We start from the raw sequence: 17,221 nt of genomic DNA on the forward strand, positions 1-17,221 counted from the left end.
GGAAACCCAAGGAATAAAAACAGATTTAACAGGAAATTTGACAAAACTGACAGGATAAATCCTTTGGTAGTACAATGTAGCAGTTGGTCACACAGTGATCTGAGCACAGCTTTTGGCTCAGGAAGTCTGGATTCTGTGTAAATTTAGCAATGTACACTATGCTAAGTCCTGGAAGCTGGGACAAGATGCCATAGGGAGGATTGCTCTGTACTCAAATGACAGGTTCAGATGAGACACAATTCATTATCTGAACAGAAATAATTTTGTTTGTGTAACAGTCAGAATGGTTTTATAAAGGGAAATGACTCCTTGTAAATCTATTAGAGGCTTCGGAAGGCATCAACAAATAGGTATACAACTAAGAACAGTTTTCCAAAGTGCTTCATCAGAGGCTTTTGAAGAAACCCTGCTGTGATGGTTTACGAGGGAAGGTTATGTGAATAAAGGTCTGATTAAAAGGCAGGAAACAGAAGGTAGAAATAAATAACCAGTTCTGCAGTGGAAGGAGGTTGGCAGTGGAGTCATGCAGGGATTTGTACTCAAGCTTATATAGTTCAGCATGATTTAAACCTGGAAAAAGGGGGGCTTTGTGAGCAGGAAATTTGTTGGTGTTATTAAGCATCCAAGATAGTAAAGATGATGGACAACTGGGAAAGTTGCAGAGTAGTTGCACAATCATAGAATCATAGAATAGTTAGGGTTGTAAAGGACCTTAAAATCATCTAGTTCCAACCCCCCTGCCATTTATTGTGAGGGCAGGGACACCTCACTATAAACCATATCACCCAAGGCTTTATCCAACCTGGCCTTGAACACTGCCAGGGATGGAGCATTCACAAACTCCCTGGGCAACCCATTCCAGCACCTCACCACCCTAACAGGAAAGAGTTTTTGCCTTATGTACAATCTAAACTTCCTCTGTTTTAGTTTAAACCCATTACCCCTTGTCCTATCACTACAGTCCCTAATGAATAGTCCCTCCCCAGCATCCCTATAGGCCCCCTTCAGATACTGGAAGGCTGCTATGAGGTCTCCACGCAGCCTTCTCTTCTCCAGGCTGAACAGCCCCAACTTTCTCAGCCTGTCTTCATATGGGAGGTGCTCCAGTCCCCTGATCATCCTCGTGGCCTCCTCTGGACTTGTTCTGACAGTTCCATGTCCTTTCTATGTTGATGACACCAGAATTGCACACAATGCTCCAAGTGAGGTCTCATGAGAGCAGAGTAGAGGGGCAGGATCACCTCCTTCAACCTGCTGGTCATGCTCCTTTTGATGCAGCCCAGGATACGGTTGGCTCTCTGGGCTGCCAGCATACACTGAAGCTGGCTCATGTTCAATACACAGCAACTGGGCAATAAAAAGGAGGTCAATATAGCCAATTCTAAAATTAATTACATTTAAAAAAAATCTGGTTTTACATACATGATAACAGGCTCTGAACTGACTTTTACTGCTTGGGAATTGGACCTTTGGGCTATATAAAGATCTGTGAAAGGGGCAGGTCAGTGCTCTGACATGAACAAAACAGCAAGTCACATTACTAGGAAAGGAGCAGAGAATAAAAAACACCTTTGAGCCATTCTATAAATCCACCTTGCATCTACATCTCCAAAACTGTACATGGTTATGGATCTCCTAGCTCAAAAAACACATAGCAGAATAGGGGAAAAAGAAATAATACAGAAGAGTATCAAGAATGAACAAAAGCATGGAATGGTTTTTCCTCAAAGAATGACAACTAGATTAGGACATCACAACTTGAAAGGAGAAATCAGAGGTTTTATAGAAATCCATAAAACATGAATAGCCTGAAAATTGTTACTGTCTCTCCCTAAAGAAAACATAGGGGGTATCAAATGGAGTTAGCAGGTGACATGTTTGGCAGATAACCTTTCCTGTAATAGTTTCACATGCAGCAGTGGAACTCCATGCCAGAGGTTGCTTCAGATGTTAAATGAGCTCAGAAAACTACTGGTCATTCTTAAGAGGAAAACCATTTACAAAAGCACCATCTATGGCACCTCAGGCCTTCCTGAGCCACACAATCATTTGTATAGCCTTTAGATGTGGTCTCATGAAGGCAGTTCAGGTGTTCAAGCTAGGCCACTGCTTGCTACCTTAGCATGAAACTGCAGGACTGAAAAGCTTCTGTACAGGATCAAAAGAGCTCATCTCCTTGCTGATACCAGCCACAGAAAACACCAATGTGTTTCAATATCTTGATTTCTTCAATAGTTAACACACCCCCAGTTTTACTCTGTTTTCAAAGCCCTTTGTGAGATGGGACTGTCTTACCAAAGACGAAGGCAGCTCAATTGTCCTGGGCAGATGGACTGTCCAGAGCCAGTGCTCATGCTGCTGAACCTGAAAATCACTCCTGAAAGACCTCAACATTCTCCGGATGTAAAACCAGATGTGATAGATGTGATGAGACAGCTGTGTAACTAGAGCTGCCATGGCTGGATACAGGTTCTTTAGGAAATGACAGCAGATGGTGGTGTTCTAGGCAACTGAGTGGCATCAATCTGCGAGGGAACAGAGGATGAGACAGTCAAGATCTCAGGAGGTCAGGAGAAGGTCAGGAGAAGCTAACAGCAAGGATGTTATTGTGTGCATCTCTCACAACCCACTCAATCAAGAAGAGAAGACAAACAAAGGCTTCTTTGAGCAACTGGTTCAGAACAGACTAGAACAGTTCCTGTCTTCTGTAACTGGAAAATGTTCTCAGTTGGAAAAAACTGTCTTCACTGACAAGAAGTTTACTCAAAAGGTGTGTCTGCATCTACTAGCAAAGCTTGGAGGATAAAGTTACTATTGACACTAGCAGATGGAGTCAGGGGTGCAATAAGCTGGACATATACAAGTCCATGAGAGTGGACAGACTACATATGACAGTATCAAAGGAACTAGCCAACGTCACTGTGAAACTCCTATCAGTTTTGAAATACTAGTGACTGTGAAGTTCTAGATGGCTGGAAGAAAGAAAATGTCACAGCATACTTAAAGACAGACAAGAAGGATGATCTGGGGAACCACACGCTGATCAGTCTAACCTCAGTCCCCTGTAAGATTATCAAGAAATTCTCAAAGCCATTTCTACACTCAATGGACAAGAAGGTGAGCCAGCATGTATTTATCACAGAATCATAGAATAGTTAGGGATGGAAAGGACCTTAAGATCACCAAGTTCCAATCCCCCTGCCAACCTCACACTAAACCATGTCACCCAAGGCTCTGTCCAACCTGGCCTTGAACACTGCCAGGGATGGAGCATTCACAAACTCCCTGAGCAACCCATTCCAGCACCTCACCACCCTGACAGTAAAGAATTTCTGCCTTATGTCCAATCTAAACTTCCTCTGTTTTAGTTTAAACCTATTACCTCTTGTTCTATCACTACAGTCCCCAATGAGGAGTCCTTCTCCAGCATATATGTAGGCCCCCTTCAGATACTGGAAGGCTGCTATGAGGTCTCCACGCAGCCTTCTCTTCTCCAGGATGAACAGCTCCAACTTTCTCAGCCTGTCTTCATATGGGAGGTGCTCCAGTCCCCTGATCATCCTCGTGGCCCTCCTCTGGACTTGTTCTAACAGTTCCATGTCCTTTTTATGTTGAGGACACCAGAACTGTACACAACACTTCAAGTGGGGTCTCACATATAGTATCACAGAATAGTTAGGATTGGAAAGGACCTTAAGATCATCTAGGTCCAACCCCCCTGCCATGGGCAGGTACACCACGTAATGGTAAGTCACGGTTAACTAACTTGATTGCCACCTTTAATGAAATGGCTTCTTTGGCGGGTGGAGAAATAACAGTGAATATAATTTTCCTTGACTTTATCAAGGCTTTCAGCATAGTATCCCACAGTATCCTTGCAGCCAAATTAAGGAAACATGGACTAGATTGGTGTACTACAGTATGGGTGAATAATCGACTGGATCATCAGGCTCAGAGGGTACTGGACAACAGTTTAAATCTAACTGGTATCCAGCTGTAAGTGGCATTCTTCTGAGGTCGAAACTGGGTCTAATGCTGTTAAACATTTTTGTCTACAATTTGCATTAAGGTGATGAAAGACACCCTCAGCAAGTTTTTAGATGCCCCCCCAACTGGGGGGAGTGACTGATACACTGAAGGGCAGGGCTGCCATTCACAAAGACTTTCACTAACTGGTAGAAGGTGCCAATGAGAATCTCAAGAAGTTCAATAAAGACAAGTGCAAGTCCTGCACCTCGCATGGACTAACCTGGTACTGCAGAAGCTAAGCACCTACTGGCGTGGGAGCTGCTCTGCAGAAAAGGACCTTGGGTCCCAGTGAATAGCAGGTTGAACACGATTAAACAGTGAATCCTTGCAGTGATAAAGCCAGCAACATACTGGGTAGTATAAACCAGGGAGTTGCCATCAGGTTGATGAAAATCGTTCTTCCTGCCTTCTGAGTACTCCTCAAACCACATTCAGAGTGCTGCATACAGTTTTGGGTTCCCCAGTATGAGAGAGATACTGACAAACTGGAGAGAGTTCAGATGGTCAGGGAGCTAGAGCATATGCTCCACAAGAGGCTGCAGGAATAACTGCAGTCTTTCAAGCACCTAAAGGGGGAACTACAGAGAAGACAGAGCCAGAGTTTCTCAGAGATACACAGTGAAACAACAAGAGAGAAAGATCACAAGCTCAAACATGGACAATTCTGACTGCAGATTAGGCTGCAATTCTACACCATGACAATGGCTGAGCACTGGCACATGCTGCCTAGTGATACTGTGAAATTGCCACCTTTGGATATTTTCAAACCTGATGGAACACAGTCCGAAACAGATTTAACTTCAAAGCTTTGAGGTTTGAGCAGCTTTGTGCTTTCTTTCAGCAGGCACTTTGAACTAGACAAACCTCCAGAGGCCTCTTCCAACTCCTGATGTTTCTACAGCTCTATAACTGCCACATAAACATATATAAAACCCACGATGTTAAACCATAAACCATAAAAACTAAACAAAGCCAAACCCACATAGCTTTGCATATACAATGTAATGGTGACATGCAAACATGTCTCATGATGGGAATAAAGAAATGTATAACACCACACACTGATGGAAATAAGAGGGAAGGACTACTTTGAAGACCAACATACATGAAACAATTCAAGATGGGATTTAAGCATGCAAGATTATCAGTATGTGTTGCAGCTTCTGTTTTATCATTCAGCTTTACTGAAGCAAATTATTTACATCACCACAGTGAGAATCAGAAGATCTGGCCTGCAGAGGCAAAGCTGAATTCAACGTACAAACACTTTTGCTATGCTTATTTTGTAATTATCCCACTGACACACACTGCCAAGAGCTGGAGAGCTTGTGTCACTGCAGTCAGTTTGAAGCCCGGTTAAACAGCTGGTGAGTCTGCAGTACTTCATAAATGAACATGTAGAAGATTAAGAGCAACTGACTTTTCATTTCTATTTTATTTCACAGAAGCAATGCATTCTGGGGTGAGAAGGAGTGAAATTTCAGGGAAAACCTATAGTTCTAAAATTACATTATTCATAATTTAACCAAAGCAATACGTAAATGCCATGAAACTTGTGCATGTTCTCTGAAGAGATCAGCCCCTTCCTAAATGATGGCAAGAGAATTAACAAAGCCTACCTTCAGTGAAACGCTCTTCAAAGTCTTGCCTCCTTTATTATAGACAAAAAGTTTTCTGTACACGATCATCTCTGGTTTTCCTGACAGTATGACACTCAGTTATTGCAAAATTCAGTTACAAGCACCATGAATGTAAACAATTAAACTCAGTGGAGACAGCATAAATTCAGAGTCTACGAAAGCTCATTTGGTTTTCTTCCCATTAGAATTAACACGGTAAAATCTGGAGTTGAGATGTTTGTGTTGCTGCCAGTTAATGCCACACATGAGCCTCATGACTGACACTTGAGCTACCCTGTGCTTGTTTGTAGAGCTCCAGTACCAGTGTTTCCTGCTGTGTCAGAAGACGGCACCAAGATGTGCTGAACCCCTTCTTGCAGAGGCATAACCTAGGCAAAAAAATGCTTCAAAGCCTCCTCTTCATTAAAAGCCCCAATCAGCTTTTGTCAGGAGTCTGAATACTGGCATAAAGCCAAGATCAGACATACATCAGCTCAAACCAACTTTTGATTTCATGTTCAGATAAATGTTATCTATGTTATTGAAACACCATGAAAAGGCTTTTTATTTTTCTGTTCCAAATAATGAACAGTGTCATTTTTATCAGATTTGAACAAAATTCATCCCGTTGCTTGTCATATGGAAGTGACTAGTGTAGATAAAATGGCTGCCCATAAACTTGCAATGTTATTTCATCACTTATTTTTGTACTACCACGAGTATGACAGAAAATAGGGAATCAGAAGTTTAAATCCATGCAGCCTGACTGTCATAGGCATCACTGCTTGTAAGGTGAACTGCAAGCTGATGTGAAAAGCTGCTGGGCTGACCTCACAGTGTTTTACATGCATTTTGGCAGGGTGCAAACAATAATGTGGAGCACGACTTTGCATAAATTGGGTCCACTTGTTCAGAGGGGGTTTGACCAAAAGGCCAGGGAAGTCAGAGGAAAGGCTGTGGGGACTCTGGAGGAGCATAGAGAAGTAAACACATGCACATCATGACAAATCCTTGGTTGGTGCTGTTTCCGCTTCCAGGTATTTCTTAAGAGAACAGTTTATTCAAAACTGCAGTAAGCCTAAACAGCTTGGGAGAGTGGGAGAAGGCTGGTAATCTGTTATTTTAGAGCTTGAATAGATTCCTCCTATTTATACCCTGTGTTTTGCACAAAAGACAAGATCTACCTCTGGTACATGTTATGATAGCATCTCACAGAGAGGAGACTTGGACTTCAGCCCGATGCCTCTTTGTGTGGAGAAAATGACAGCAAATGGAAAAAGCCTTGAGGAGTAGCATCCTGACTCTTGATGATCTCTCTGCCCTGTTCTGGTTTGGGGGTGGAGGTTTAATGGAATTCCCCCTCCTTCCCTATAAACCTGTACTCAGTTTCTCCCAGGCTTCCTTCCAGAATTGTTTGTACAAATTGTGCATTTACTTAAATGAGCCAGGGGAACAGGAAAAAACTGTTCCACTTTTTCTAACTGTCATTTAGAGTATGTATGAGCTTTTCTAATTTTATTTTTTTCCCCCAAAGCAGCAGTTCTTCTGATTAAAACTGCCTGGTAATATAGCAAACATTTTTTTATCCACAAATTCATTTTTATTCTATCCACCACAATGCCATCATGGAAAGTCTTCAGCATCTGTACCTGTATACAGCTTACATCCAGCATTACACATACGCATTTTAAAATGTTAATTTTCTCATTGGCTAGACCAGAGCTACCATCAGTACCTCTTCTCTGCCAAAAATGTAACTCTTCATGATACAATCTGTTTATACAACTTAAATCCTGGTGAAAGTACTTAGCTGTCATAGTAACAGCTTTTAACTTACTTTTTGCTTTTAATACCAAATTAATTGGAGCAAAAGAAGTTATCAAGAACACACGCTTAAAAATTTACTTGAAAATCCAGTAAAATTTACTTGTTCTCTCTTTGGAGAGAGGTATTTGAGAGAGAAGTATGCTTGAACTGGAAATACAAATAATAAGTTTCTGCATTAATTATTTTTAGCAGAAAAATAACAATCCCTTAAAAAACAAGGAGTTGCTATATATCTGGGACTAGTGATGTAGCAGTGTATAAAAATGATGGGTTATCTTCCTTGATTTGTATTTCAAAAAGGTAAACTCTGTACTGCCTGAATTATAAGTGGTTTACTTGGGTTACCACTGTCCACAGGGTTCAGACAGTAGCCTTGATGGTTTCTTTCCAGCTGGAAAGGATATGGGTTGAAAATGTTCTGTAAGGTTTCCCCTTTTGGCACTTTCATCATCCTGGACTATCATTGGATATAGTGGAGCTTCTTCTTCCCTGGGGAAGGAATGAAACTTCTCACCCCCCTCACCACTGCCAGCTCTCATAAATTAGAAGGAACTGTGTGTGTCCTCACAGAAAACTTCTTGTCTGACTCTACTGGAGATGTGCTACTGGGACCTGTTGTGCTTAGAGCTGCCTTTGGAACTTGTGAAAGAGAAAGAAGGCCCCTTTCTCCTTCTGTCTTTCCTGAGTTAAGGGAATTTCTCAGTAAATTTAAAGCAGTTTGGTGTCACAAATTACTCTTCCTTTTCTGCAAAAGAAAAATGTATTATTATGTGCCTCTTCTGGCATTGTCTTCACCATCAAGGGTCAGCCATTGCAACCTTCCACCTTGCACTGCTGTGGAGAAGCTTCAGTGCTGATCATCTCTTCCAGTACAAAGGTACAGGATGCAAGCTCAGACTATTTCACAGTACATAGTTTGGGGACACCCATCTCTGAGGGATCTGTTTTCTTCAAATGTTGAGCATTATCTGCTGCATCAGCTCCTCCTCAGCAGAGAACCTTCTTCAAGCTCAAGCTGGGCCTACTGCTTTCACAAGTAGAACACGTTTGCCCTCGAAGGTGTAAAATAGGGACACCTCAGATGTAAAATTCTTCTTCATTAACTGATGAAACTGGGCAAACACTTCCACCATCATCCAGAGAACAAGGAGCTGCTCTTGAGGACTGTTTGTGCTGCTTGGAGAGAGATGCTGATGTGAATGAGCTGGAAGACCATTCAGAGAGAGGAGGCATTGAAGAATCAACTGACTCAAAGATACTGCACATGGCTGATACAGGCCTTCCACCAGTGGCTGCCTGTTTAGCCTTACTGACACCTTGTTTCTGTGGGGGAAGAGAGGCTTCCAAGTCATTGAAAAATCCATTAAGAGCAGAGTATGCAGAGACCACAGACAGGTCTGAGAAAGCCAGCTTCATCCCTGTGTCTACATCAGTCTCCTGGGCACCCTCCAAGTCATCAATGTTAAGCCTGGGGCTGCATCTCCATGTTTTTAACCTAGCTGCAGGTGACCCAGTATTTAAAAACTGAAATGGTTCACTGAAATGAGAAGTCTCTGAGGCTGAAGAGGAGTTCCCTGTGGGCAAGCAGAACAGAGACTTGCTTCGCTGAAATGACCATGAAATGCTGGAGGCACTGCTGCATCTACGTGTGAAGTCTCCTCGACCACTGTGTCTCAAGTCCTGCTGGGAGAAACCAAGATAATGACCAAGGCTGTTTGTGTGATGTGCCTTGTTTTGAGCCATTTCTTTTGGTTGTTCAGGGACAGATCGGTGGCTCTGAGGAAGAAAGGCTGGCAGTGTGGTGAAGCAGGAATCTGTTGACACAGATGGATATGGTTGCTTGCTCTGCTTTGCAGACTTCCTACACCAACTGCTTGCTTGCTGCAGCCGGGAGAGGGAGAAAAGAAGATCACATTAATACAGAATTGGCAGTCTTACAACCGTAAGTCTCTGTTGCTGAGTTGTTACTGCAAATAATTATGAAGCAGACTTCATTCAGTATGCTTGCAGCAAATGTTTCAGTTCAATAACAAGAGAAAGTACTCTGCCAAAATCCCAAATATTTACATAAGGAGCCTTGAAGACAACAAGAATAAATGGTAGAGGAGCCCTGCTTTGCGGGCTGAATTACACTAGCTTGGAATTCTCACTTCCTATTGACTTGTTCAGATTAATTCATATTCTGTCTCCCAACATTACTGCCTTAGTGAGTAGCTGAAGAACAGAAATGAAGAAATGGGGGATGTATGTTACCATCATTCTAATTTCTCATTTCTTCCTTACTGTGGTGCAAATGTTTTATTTTTTCCTCTGAAACGTCAAAAAGTCTTTAGCAAGCACCCTCATTCTCTGATGGGAATTATTATTTCTTTCAACTCTTTCACATCTGGATAGCTGAGCAATGTGCTCTACAACCAACTTGCTCTATTAACTACCTTGTAATGATTTTAAGCACAGAGATCTAATTTGCTTGTAGCTACCTAGACTGTGAAGACCTAACCTGGTGGCTAAGACTTCAGTTTGGACATGAATCTCAGCCCCAGAGCAGGATTTGGTTGTCTGCTCCCCAGAAACTTGAGCATTTGAACAGGGACAGCAGCTGTGACAAATGGGGAGCCAACATCCTTCTCAGGAAGCAGCTGGAGACCAGGTGGCTTTCCTATGGGATTAGACACTGGTGTGTGGGTAACTGTACTGAGGCCCTAGTGTCTGAACAATCATAAGGTTATTCATCAACCCACTTATCTCAGTAAGGTTTTTATAAGTTTAAATTTAAAAAAAGTTTAATTTAAATTCTTCTTACTGGACTTTCTCACATAATAAAAAATGCTAGATTTTTGTCACAGAAGGGACAGGAACTAATGGGTCAAAGTGCAAGATCATATCTAGTAATCTCATCTGTGGGACTTGTCAGTTGGAAGCAACTGAGGAGAAACAGCTAGGTATCTAAGTCGCTATGTGCTATTAAAATGAAGACTGTGACAAACATTATCCTGTGGAGTCCCAGATGAGTTAAATAATGCATTATAGACAACACTGCTAAGGCCTCATCCAGAATGCTGCACATGATTCAAATTATGCCTATGTGAAAAAGAATAAATTCAAACTGACAAAGATGCAGCCACAAGGAAAAAAAAATCTATCCATTAAAAAACCTGAACCACAAACTAATAAAAGCTTTCTAATCACAACACAAGTAGAAGAGTCTTCTGTGGCAAGTAATGGATAAAGAAGGAGCTTGATCATTTTACCAAAGAGATTATATGACATGAGTAAAAGGGATGAGACTCTGGTAACCAAGGAGATTCTTTGCATTCCCTGTCTCTAAAAGGACTCTGTACCATTGCTGCTTCTAACATCTCGGTAGCGCACATCACATTGTCTTAGTGACCCAGATCTGCCATAACCATCTTCTGGTTTTTATTGCAGCAATTTTATAAGCAAAAAAGGATTTTCACATCTGCAAAAAATGTTTTGCTTATCCATGATTGCCTAGATAGAGGTGATTTCTAGGACAGCCAAATCATAGGAGTTCATTTTGGCGTTGTTGATGAATATATATACACCAATGTATCTGTAATGAGGTATGTCAGTTCATAACTTATTTCTGTATAATATAATAAGCTGTTTTCCTCAATGCCACAAGGAACTAAATGAATTAACGGGGAAATTAACTACAGTCGTGTAGCAGTTTCATTAACTGGTAAGAAATTTAATACAAGTCAAATAAAATGAGTCAAGTTGTCAACAAAACATTAACCAGAAATTACTTTAGACCTTTCACACAACATTATTTTATTTATGTAAGATGTGAGTTAATTTGTTTAAAAAAAAATTACTTTGCAACATAAAAGGCTTGTGCCTGGAAGAAAATGCCAGCTGGTTCTTAACTGAAGACATTTTTGGGTAACCCAGCAATAACAATATGATATGCTGAAAATACACAACCAAATCATTGCACACTTCTGATGAGTTTGTATAAGAAATCACTTCTCATTCTATTTTGTTTATATTAACCAAAGGTACTATTTTTTTTCTCTGTGGTAACTCTGATATCAGATACACTACAGAGACTCAACCATTATGCTTGGCCAACAAGAAATCAACAGAAACACCTCCTAAAACTTCTCCTACCTCGTGGAGAGAGAATCCTGGATTGACTGAGCATTGGTTATTTTCACACTATATTCTTGTGTCTTTGTAGACTTAGTTGATAATCTGGTAGATCAAATATCCAAAGAAACCAAGGACACATACAAGTAAAGTCTTCTTGTTCGGGTAAAGGTAAGGAGGCCTTTGAGAGCACAAGCACTGGTTAACAGTTTAAACAAAACTTCACCTGAAAACACAAGGCTTTTGGGAACTGATCCAGCACTTGCAGTGGGGAGAGTTCTGTAGGCAGCACAAAAGCCTTGCCTTTACCTTGTGCAGACCATGCCATCTTTCTATATATGTAGCATCATAGAATCAACTAGGTTGGAAAAGATCTTTAAGATCAAGTCTAACCTTTACCCCAGGACTGCCAAGGCCACCACTAAACCATGTCACTCACCTACATGGTTTGTGAACACTTCCGGGGATGGTGATTGCAACACTTCCCTGGGCAGCCTGTTCCAGTGCCTGACCACTTTCTCTGTAAAGAGGGGGCATATATATACAAGATAGGCATCACGGGTAGGATTTAGTTGTCTAGTTAATACAGTCAATGGAGTCTGGAGAGAAATTCAGCTTTCTCTGAAGAAAATTCCTATGTCTGGCTAGCTGAACTACTTTCTAGGTCTTTGGTGTGTACTGAGTACATACCCATCAATGACAGTGAGAATGCAGACTGTAGCTCACACAAAAATACTTGGATAGACATCAGGTTTAGATGTCTGCAATCTGGAGCTGAACCAAATCCTGCAGAGATAACTCCCATGTGTTCATTTTGCTTTGATGTTTAGAGGAAGTATTTTGCACACCGGCAAAAAGCCTCATGCATGCAGATGATGTTAATGATTTGTTATTCTTATTTGTTGACATAATTTTTGACATGTGTTAAAAAAAAAGTAGTTTAATTGGGTCTCTCAGGTCACATTACTGGGAGATACTGGGTCTGATTCAGTTTTTCAAATAGTAGGTATCTATCTGCTGTATCCTGCTTGGCCTGCAAGCACATGCACAGGTCACTCCCTGTCAGGGATTTCAGTGTCTGAAAATGTGCCTGAGCATGTTTAATTTATTAATACAGGTAAAGTCTTTGGCAATAAAGCACAGATACAAGAATAGATGTTTTGAGCTCTATCTAATATTTTCAAATCCTCCAGTTTAAATCAGAAAGAAGTGCAACTAAATAGCTTTACGTACTTGGGCTAACTTGGAACATGCCTACACTCACGAGAAAAATTTACTTTAGGTAAGACATTAGTTTTAGGGTTTTCTCATTTTAATTTTTTTCCTATCTCTTTTAGTGTTCTTTGGACAGATAAAGCATTTCATTTTATACAAAGTATTTGCTGTTATTCCTTCTCCTGTGTTACAGCTCCCAGTCAAGGCCAGTTGGCCTGGCAGTAGGTAATGGTGGAACAGCAAGGAGAAGGGGACAAGTACAATCTGACCTCAGGATGGCAGCCTGCAGTGCAGACCAAGAGACGTCACTAACACAGCTTCTTTCTGACCAGCTCTGTTTATAGGAGATATTGCTGACCTCGGTGCTTTTATGTTTAGATGCATTATGATATTGAAGATCTATTTTCCAATGCTGCTCTTCATGATATTAGCAGAAAGAGGAAATAATAAAGGGAGATTATTTTAGTATTTTCATCTTAAAGCAACATAACTATGACTTTCCTGACAGTAAGAATACCAGACTGCACAACTGCACCACAGATAAGAGTGTCAGAAGTTCCGGCTCATGAAATACTACTAATAAAGATTACAGGCTAATGCTATATTGTAGGGAACTGGATTATGTGAACTAATAACTTTTCTATATCTACATTCTGTAACTTGTCAGAGATCACAGAGAAGATTCAATGATTTAGTCAGGATTAAAACTTTGGCAGACTAGCTTCTAGTTCCATACTAAGGTCATTTATTGTGCTTCTTTGTACCACCCTGGCATGGCAAATGGAGAGCTGTGTTCAGCCTGCACATTCATGTGATCACTCCTCTTCCTTTTAACCTTACAGTGCCACAAAGCCTGCTCACCAGAGAAACCCTGACAAGCAAGCAGGAGATGTTAATCTTTCACTACCCTTTGTGCCACTGGATGCTGAAAACAGCAAGACCTATTTTTGTACCTTGAGGACAGTGTGATGCACATGCAGCTACTCTTTGCAGCAGGCAGCTTTCTACTGCTTCCTAAATTCTGCCCTTGTTTTTGGAAGAAGTTGCACCTGCTTTAATTTTCTGAATCCTTTTCTTTTTTAAGTCCTTATCTTCAGCCTTCTCACAGCTTGCTTTCTGCACCGCCTGTTATCTCACTGCAGCCTGGCAGTGCTGCCACATGGAGCATGAGACTGCCATGCTGCTTTGCTTGCCTCAAGCACAAATGTAGCAGAGATGCTAGAGAGAGGGTCAGCCATATGAGAGGACAAAGACTCTAACCAAAATGACCTGTCGATTTTGACTGAAATTCCAGATACAGGGAGATTTGTCAGACCTCACCACAAACATGCACAGCAAACCTGGCCACTGACTGAGCAGATTAGCTTTCTAACAGAAGAGATTTTTTCATCTGGGGCTAATCTGCTGCTCATTTATAATCTCTGCACAAATCTTTGCGAAGCCTGGAGGGATTTAGTGTCTCTGTATACCACAATGGGCTGCAGAAGAATTTCATGACAAATATCTGTGAATGCCATAAACAACCTGTGGTGAACCTCACAGAAAGGCACTTTCGACCTCCCTTGGGCTGCCTATGCCTGACACAAAAAAATCCATGAGTGCTCCTGAAGTCTATTTACGCTACCTGCTTTTTCAGAAAGCAGATAGTGATCTCATTATGCATTATCTGCATTAAGTGTTGTCAGCAAGGCTCTGCTGAGGTCAGAACCCAGCCAGCACAGCAATGACATCACCATCTTGAACCCTGATTTTGCTTGCCTTGCTCAACAAGAGTGCGATGTGTTTAACTGTATTAAAACCAGCGGGATTGATCCAGGGGGAAAAGTCAACACAAGAAAAAGTCCCAGAGGTTAGTCCTCAGTATCACCATAATAAGTCTTACTTGAAAGGCAACATATCAAAAGGCAAAATGAACAAACTTGATTTAAAATTGAATTGAATATGTTTGTAAAGCAGCATGTACAGTGTTTACAAAGCTAGAACAGGTGGGTGCCTTGTACTGCTACATATATTAACTTTCAAGAGGTTTTGTTGGTTATACAGAGTCATCAAATATCTTACTATGCCATGAAACACAACTGTGCTAACAGAAAAGACAAAGTACCTTTAGGATGAAGAAAATCAACTAAAAATTCTCCTCCTATCTGAGTTAGTGACAAATTAGCTGTGCCCAACCTTCCAATACCATCACTAGCACTAAGAAGAACCAAACACCTACAGCACTAAAAGGAAAGAGAAAATAGAGTACATAATTTTTAGAAACAGGAGGGGTAGTATTAGACTTACAGATTAATTAAATCATCTGAAGTCCTTCTCTTGACTGAATCAATTTTTAGTCCAAAAGTTCGCCCTTTCCATCCGTTTAAAAAGAAACTAAAACTAATTTTTATAAAGGAGGCTTTGCTTACCCTTGATGATTTTCTTGCCTTTCTTCCTCTTTGTGTTCAGATCTGCCCTATCTGTTCTATTAATTCAAGCAAGCTGGAAGCTCTCAAGATGGTGGTGATATTTCAGCAAGAAACTGGTCATTACAGGGTGAAGCAGGTGACTAAATATAGGTGTTCGGTCCATTCTGGTATATCCTAGGGTGCCTGCCTGACATTCCAGGAGGGTATAGACCTCCTGTAGGTCCTGAGTCTAATCTGCCAGGACACTTCTGGATAGCTCAAGTACCTTTTGGGATGTAGTAGGTCTTATGCTTAAGCACTGCGTCACTACCAAGGTGAGATATTTATTTGCCCACCTTCCTCTCAAGTTTGCCTGCATGTCTCTCTTCACACAAAGAAGCTAGGAAATTCTGCTAAAATGATATTTTACTTTTCCTACCCTATCCAAAGACATTCTCATAATTTAAAGAAGCCATCTGTGCACTTTCTTCTCTCTGCTCACCATCCCTGCTTCCCAAACATGAATGGCCAAGCCAGTCTTATCAGTTATTAACCTTTCCTCCTTCCAATGTTGCACTGCCAGGAGTGCAAGTTCATTAGCACTTCAGCTGTCTCTGAGTGGATTATGCCCAAAAGCTGCCAGGAATTTGGACAAGAACTATAAAACTGGCAGTGTATTCAGTATAGCACTATATGGTATATTCTTAGCTACATTATTTATGTATTTTTCTGACTGCTCTGACAAGAGGTCCCCAGTGCTTCTGCTTCTGGGCTTAGCACTGGTGAAGCAGTATGGGTGTTTTCCTAGTATGGGTATTTTCCCACAGGATGCAAACATGCTCTTAAGCCTTGCTACTGCTAAAGCCAACTGAAGCTTACCCTTTGCTCAGCTGGTATATATGCTGCACCCTTGGAGTTAACTTGCTAGCATGGAAAAGCTACTGTGACAAAATAATTTTTAAGAGATTCCTTGCAAATGAAGGAATAGGTTCTGTGGTATCGAACAGATTTATCCTGCCCATGAATAACTTTATTTTCTCTTGCACTGACTCTCTCTAAGCCCCTTCGTAATTGCATTTGCAAAATGAGTTAAGAACATGGATCAATCTGGCTGGCCAGTATCCAAGTCCCTGTAAGCACACCAAAAAAAACACAGAGGTCACATCTTGTTAGTCTAATCATGGAGGTATATTCAAACTTCAACCATTAAACACTGCCTGTAATTTAACAGGGATGTTTATCTGCCATTTTGCGCATAATAGGTAATTTTAACCTCTAAAAAATGCAGTCATAAATAAAAATATTCTGATGATTACTAAGTGCCAACTGATACTTGGGCTGAAAAATACTAGGAGGCAACTGTTAGGTTTCATATAAATGGGAAGAAGTGGAAATTACTGCCAACACTGTGGCACTGATAACACTGTTAATAGCAGCACTTAATGAGAAGTCAAAGGTCACATTAAAAGGTAGATACTATAATTGTTTTGAACTCAGAATGAGTTAAAAGAATATAAGAATAAAAGAATATAGGGAGTCCATGAATCACCAAATCCAGTGTTTCCTATAACCCATGATCCCATCATACAATCCCTTTTCCTTAACTGATCATCCAGTCTTGAATTAGGGTATTAACCTGTTTGCACATGCTGGGTGGCTGTTATGTAGTTGGCCATCAACATCTACAACTGCCAACTTAAATCTACATATCAACAGTATTTTGCTCCTGTACTAGAAGACTCATTTAGTGAAACATCCTTTTCCCATTCCTGCCTTTAACCTTCAGGTATATTTTCCAAGCACAATCAGAGCTCCCTTCAGTTGGGAAATTCCCTTAGATGACTTTACGTTTCAGTTTCCATTTGTGAGACAGTCTCTCCATTCCTCTGTATGTGGTGAGAGTCCTTCCCTGTACATGCACGTCTCTGAAGTCAGCTCAGGGGATACTAACTTTGGTACACACCAGAGACTGCACTTTTAATGGCTTTGTTGTCTTGGTGGCTTGTAGTCATCTGAGTACAAACAGGACAT

The 17,221-nt window shown here is 41.0% G+C and overlaps 1 protein-coding gene across 1 annotated transcript in view; it reads right to left on the reverse strand.

The window, feature by feature from the left end:
* Window positions 1-8,552: 8,552 nt before the first annotated feature.
* The window catches only part of FAM124A (family with sequence similarity 124 member A), a 38,567-nt gene continuing 29,898 nt past the window's right edge, over window positions 8,553-17,221 (reverse strand). The window contains exon 4 of the mRNA XM_005147703.2: window positions 8,553-9,356. Coding sequence (XP_005147760.1) covers window positions 8,553-9,356 — 804 coding nt within the window. The remainder of the gene's footprint in view (window positions 9,357-17,221) is intronic.

Source organism: Melopsittacus undulatus, chromosome 2, assembly GCF_012275295.1.
Source record: "Melopsittacus undulatus isolate bMelUnd1 chromosome 2, bMelUnd1.mat.Z, whole genome shotgun sequence".
NCBI lineage: Eukaryota > Metazoa > Chordata > Aves > Psittaciformes > Psittaculidae > Melopsittacus > Melopsittacus undulatus.